At 35.9% G+C, this 6,688-nt stretch overlaps 1 protein-coding gene across 1 annotated transcript; it reads right to left on the bottom strand.

Moving 5' to 3' along the window:
* Positions 1-232: 232 nt before the first annotated feature.
* Positions 233-6,457, bottom strand: LOC117320258 (the record flags this gene model as incomplete). The annotated part of the gene is given in 9 exon segments (XM_033874906.1): positions 233-318; positions 1,562-1,705; positions 2,356-2,557; positions 2,662-2,790; positions 3,194-3,283; positions 4,269-4,355; positions 4,894-5,027; positions 5,811-5,885; positions 6,352-6,457. Coding segments are annotated over 9 exon segments (1,053 nt in total), but the record flags the coding sequence as incomplete, so codon positions are not given.
* Between the last annotated feature and the right edge of the window lie 231 nt (positions 6,458-6,688).

The raw sequence follows: 6,688 nt of genomic DNA, 5'->3' as shown, positions 1-6,688 counted from the left end.
TTCAAACAGACGTTCAATGTTCAGCAGAGAATTGATTATAGCGACACGTTTTGATAATTGAGGATATGTCATCAGTGTATCATTGATTATAGTGACACGTTTTAATGAATGGGGATATATCATCTGTGTATTGATAACTAGTGACAGGTTTTGATAACTAAAGATTTGTTGTCATTTTATTCATGACTACTGCTATGCTTTGATAAATCTATGTTTGATATAATTAACTCACATGAACAAATCGTGCAGGAATAACCCGGCAAACAACACCCACTGTTCCGTCACCCCCATCCTGATCTCCAAACGTCCAGTCCTTACCTACAAAACAGAAAATTTGTCAAGGTAGTAGGTCCCTGATTGACTAGTCTACTTTCGTTTTAACATGTTTCTGACACACTTAATTAACTGTTTCTGCTTTACAGAATACACCCCATTTGTTTAAATATTTAATCTAATCTAATTTGGCTTACATACAGGCTGTGGGCACGGTGATCAAGTGTTCACATATCTTCCTCAGTTTGTTCAAATGTTTGGAATTCAGTAATAAATGATAATAATAGTACAAGTATAGACTTGTATCAAAAACATCAGCTCTCTCAGTCTGCCGATGACACCATCTTCATCCTAAATGCACCAGAAAACTGAAGAATCAAATACACTAGAACGATATGCATAACATAAGAAGACTGAAATTTTGACACATTTTCAGTGATAACCTTGCTATGAAATTGCCAATTGGTTTGTTACATATTACAAATACTTTTTTTGCAATATCGAAACGAGACTTCAAAGTAACTGAAACCTCAGAAGAGCAGATCCTTAATAGACAATTCATACCATACCACATCCAAGTACTATCTACAACCAAAAGGGAAGACATGTACAAATAGCTAAGTAAGGGTAACGCCTCAAGAAACACAATGGAGGTTTTTATACACCATAATAAACTACCCGCCTACAGTACACAAATTACTGATATACAATGACTTTAATTCAAAATACAGAACACAATACTTCCAATATATACACATTTTAGATTAATAAATAAAACCCAAGATGATATATATGGAACTACTGTAAATATCAAAAAAGGCTATGGAACACATGTTGGGAACTGACAGTTAGATCAATATAACGAAACATAGAACGCATCGTGGGTTATGTGAAAGCGTGTTTTGTTTCCGTTCATGTAGATTTTTCGTTTTTCCTTTTTCTCCCTATTCACAACAAAACCCTTAGTGAACAAGGAGCTTAACATATACATAATACGCAGTGTTTACATATTTCTTTTTTCGTTATAATTATCTCAAAATTGCATGAATGAACGAATCCATGAGGACAGCTTGTTCTGGGCCGATCCCAGGATTCCTCAACCATGGCAGCTATATCTTTCTGGATTCAATAAATATAATATTTTTGCACTTGTTAAAGTTTGGCTTAGTAGACTGTCAAAAGTATGGATATAATATACAAAATAGTGTGGAACCAATAAACAAAGTTAGTTAAGCATTATCAACGTAAATTACAACGGACTGATATTAAACAGAATTAAAACACATACCTCGTTTAACTTTACATCCAACACCTATATCCTCGTCCGCCGTCAATGTTCTCTCCTCCTCCACCACAGTGACGTCATGATACCCCCGAACGTAGTGGTAAACGTTCCTGTTACCAGATATATCCCATTCTACCCAGACCATGCCTAGTAATGACAGCATATAACGGTTCCAAATTTAGTTCAATACTTTGCTCGAAGGAATGATATTTACTTTGGTTGGCAACCCATACCTATTTTGGTAAGAAAGTTATTTCAAAATAGCAACAAAATATAAAATAAAGAAAAGAATAGAAAAGGACATTTCCTATCAACAACAAGGAAACTATTGCTTCACCTATACAGTGGAATAAATATTCACAACTGTTTTTCAAAAGATTTTTGTGGATCGGAATCGTATTCTTCTCCGTTGAAAATTACTTTTAGAAAAACGAAGCTGATTTCATTTTAACCAATGATATATAAGTTATTATTATTTTGATAAAAATATATCATCACTGCTTTTATTATCACAGTAATGAAATAAGAATCTGATAACATCGTAGTGATGCTATTTTGACAAATCAGAAAGGCGCGTTCTATTCCCAATAAAATGAAAACTGAATGTTTCCCGTTGCGTATTCATATGAAATTTACTCGAGTTGCAGAATATATCGATATTTTTCACATGAAAAAAATATTGGCATTCTGTCATGTACATGTTAACAATAAAATACCCTCTATATTCAAGATCGAGGATGCATTGTCATTTTCTACAGCTAGGGAGAAATATACTGACTAAAATTGACCATGCTTACTATCGGAATCATGGCCAACAACAGTCCCGGGGCCTCCATTGTCCTGATTTCCCCAGTGCCAGGTCGGACCGCGTCGTACACGCTTTCCAATACACGGCATGTACGAGTTGACTTCTTCCATAACGTCACCCTTATCGCCAAAATAGCCAAGTCCTGTATCCTGACGCTGATTGTACTTCAATGCCAAGGTAAGAACGTCCATCTGTTAAAGTTAACACAGAATTTATGTGTAATGAATGTACAAATTATTTCATACTAACATTTAAAAATCGTCTTACATGTACATGTTTCCATATGTGTGTGTACCTTGCTCTGAACATAGTTTGATTCCCCAGGAGTTGTCGACTTGACATCGATAAAGGCCCTAAGAAAAGGCTCACGGTCGACATCTTCATCAAGACCCCTACACTGATGGACGACGCTCGCAGCCTCGCTCTGTAATCATAAACAGCATATATACACCCAAGTATCACCCTTTTTGATAACAGAAACTACTGGTTTCACTACTTTGGAACAATAAATGAATGAATAAATAACATGCACATGCAAGTATACAAGGACACATTATGAATTTCAGAATCAACATGCTTAACATAACTGACATGGATATCTGCTTAAGTTACGAAATGTATTATGAAGCATTTATATCTACATAGTTATACATGCCTTCGAAGTGAAGTATTATCAACAGTGTCTAACTTTAATTTTTCTATCAAATGACACTAACTTAACTTTAAACCCTGTAAAACAAGGAGATCTCACGACCTGAAAAAAAGTATCTAACGAACACATAAAAGCTTCGAATTCAACGAGCTAGCATCCACACGTTATGGGTTACCTGATGTTGTGCGTGTTGAATCAGTCGGCCAAGCTCATGGCGCCTAATGACTTCTCCGCCAGATAACCTAGCTACTCGTTCCAGAGGTCCCTATGGTTGACCAGAAAACCATGATTTTATAAACTTGCATCATTTAATTGAACCAAATAGGACTTGCCAGAACTATTAAATATAGAAAATGTGTTGATATGTCCCATGTTGAGACAGTTTCAAGCTCGCCTGTCGTTGTACGGCGTCATTCCATCTGTCTGTCCATCCTTGCGGTGTCAACAGTATTTGGCCAGTAGTATACTGGGATAAGGGCTACAAAGTTTGAACTACTCTGACCTTTATGCAAGAATACAGTACTCAAATGTGTATAAAAACTTTAACACTTTCCCCTACTTAACCACCAGTCCTAGTGTCATCAAAAACGATAAAACGAAGGCACAATGTGGACAAAAATATACATTCGTATGGAAACCCCTACAAGTACAAGGTTAATATACATTCGTATGGACATCCCTACAAGTACAAGGATAATATACATTCGTATGGAAACCCCTACAAGTACAAGGATAATATACATTCGTATGGAAACTCCTACAAGTACAAGGATGATATACATTCGTATGGTCATCCCTGCATGTACAAGGATAATAAGACCACGCGTTCCGGAAGAGTATCCGTCTTCTGCTTCATCAACGAAATAGACGGAAAATAGAATATTTCCAAATGTGATCATAATGTCACTTTAAACTTTACCATGGTCTTTAACAACCTGAATTTCTTGAAACCATACGTTGTCAATTTCTTCGCCGGTATTCGATATCTGTTATGGGATCAAGCTCTTGTTTATGAAATAAGCTTGAGTATGTGAACACCGTAGGTAATGATATTTGAGTAAACTTGGCTGAAGGACTTCCGAATGCTTTAATGAAGAAATGTAGTATACTCTAGTATTTTCTAATGAAAAGGTAATCAGTTTAGTATCTACATTAATCATATAGATCAACTTTAAAAAGTTCGGTTAGTAGCAGATAGGCGATACAGGCTCCTTTGCCCTCCTGTTAAAAATGTAACTTAAATAACTCACTTCCGTGTAATCTCCAACAGGAACAGAATAAACAGTATGACCAGATGACTTGACTAGTTGACCCGCGGCGATCATATTTGAAATGACCTGGAAAATGTAAGCATACATAAAGGATATCTAAAATTGTCTTCAGTAATACTAAATATATTTCAGCTAGTGCGACTAGTATTTTGATATTTTTCACAAGTGTGTAGAAATCATGACGTTATGTACATGTAATCCATCTTGTATTATGACGTCATATTACATGACGGAGAGCTATATGCAAATCTTAATTTTCCCCATCGTCGTTTGTAAGCAGAATTCTGTTTTGTTAAATCTGAAAAAGTGATATTTGTTACTAGTGCAAATTATAACTTTTATAGAATTAACATTTTTCGATATTTCACTGGTAAAAAAGTATTAAATATGCATATGTCTGTCAGTCTGATTGACTGCCTGATCGATATGCTATTGATATATAAGGATACAACCAAAGGGGGATTGATGTGATGCCATATAAAGTATTGATACTTAAAATAGGTATGCGTGAAATCAGTTTTGTTGTGTGGTTGTGCAGCGTAGGAATAGTGAGGGTCCTTCTTTTTCAGAATCTAATTTACACTTCTTCATTGTCAAAGCTCACCAAGATCTTGGCCTTTGCATTGTTGGGGTCGACCTTGTCTTCACTCAGACGCCATTGGTCGGGTGTCCCTTTGCCATCAGATATCAGTATAATTCTGGTACCAACTGGGATTCCACTCATTGTGACGCGTCTCCCTGTTTACCGTAACGCAGTTGTAATGGATTTAAAAAATTGGCTAAGGTTTGAAGACAGCAAAAGTAACGAACGATTGAAAAGAACGTTTTAAAGCTAACCTATGTTGGTGTTAAAACAGTGTAGTCTTTTGTGGGAATCAGCTAATATACTATAAGCCAGCATCTAGTAACCAAACATAACATAATCAATTATTTACCAATCCATCAACGGATTATAGAAACTAGCAATTCCCTTTCCTTTCAAGCGAGCGCTTGCAAACAAGAGTTATGTTAGAAACATTTATCACCCTAAATCAACCTTGAGCTAATTTCAGTTGGAAGCTTTCCACAGAGACCAATCTGTACATTAATAGAATTATAATAATTATAAATATAACACCATATGAACATTAATGAACTGAATACATATCGCAAATATGGATCCTTAATATCCGATTCTCAGCAATATCATAACGACAATTAAATGTAGTCGGTATCAGCCTACACCTCTAGCAACGTTTTGATGTATTTTCCTCTGTTTTGCATTCATCATACATGTAAATGGACATTTTGTATTTAAGGAGAGCCAAAGGGGTAATCACAGTGTGCATAATTGACTCTGACTTTGATCTTAAAACATTCCACATTGCATAAGCAATATTCATCGTGTTCTGATCTGTGATAAGAGGTGTCTTATCTTAGATACTGTCCCAGTCTTAATCTGGTAGAGGTGCGGTTAAAATGATGCCATCTGGAATCTTTATCAAACAATTTTAAACTACAAAACCATGAAATGTATCTCACCATTTCCCTCGCATGCTGCCAGTGCCATGTGTATTCCTTCGAACAACGGACTTGGCCCCTCCGGCTTCAGTGACACTGTCAAAGATTACTGAGGTGAACGAACAATAGCATACATTAACTTACATCAGATATCAAACATTTCTTTTCTGAACGAATTCCATTCGGCATTTTCCGTTTTCACAACTAGTGAAAATCCATGGGATGTAAAACTGGTGTTAATACAGAAACCATGAAGGATTTTTTGCGATGTGTGATTATACCAGTATTTCAGTTTTCCTTTTATTTGTGACTGTTAAGTCAATTTGATGCCGTAAAGCTTCTCACTCGACTTCAAATTGTACTAAAACAGCAGTGTGCAATGTAATCGCACCTCTCCGCCTATCGAAGTTCAGACCGGATATCTTGATGTTGTTCTCTCATCAGCCTGTCCCTCATTCCGTCTACATCACCATTCCAAAATAATGACGCAAGTTTAAGTTGACATATAAAAACTCACACTTTAACATTAATTTTCAATGATATTTTCTAAATGAATACTCACACAAAAGATTTTTCACTTTATTATATTGGTTGGTGAGATGAAGAGGTACGCCAGACGTCTTTCCAAATGTTGACACAGCAATGTTCTCCTCTATGCCAAGGAGTCGCGAGACATCTTGAATACCTAGAGAACAAGCCAACGCAAATACGATTACGTTCAAACACATAATTCAGAAGAGAAGCAAAACCATGGCTAAGCTCATATACAAACAACGTCATAAAAATAGCAATTAAAACAAAACCAATGAATGGCTGTAAAACAATTTGCAATCTCATATCCTATGATTGCCTTTCAAACCTTAACAGAATGCTAACTATACGCGATTCGTCGATTGATT

The sequence above is a fragment of the Pecten maximus genome, unplaced genomic scaffold (assembly GCF_902652985.1).
Source record: "Pecten maximus unplaced genomic scaffold, xPecMax1.1, whole genome shotgun sequence".
NCBI classification, from domain to species: domain Eukaryota; kingdom Metazoa; phylum Mollusca; class Bivalvia; order Pectinida; family Pectinidae; genus Pecten; species Pecten maximus.
The sequence above is the reverse complement of the archived record's forward strand: the minus strand, read 5'-3'. Positions and strand labels throughout refer to the sequence as shown.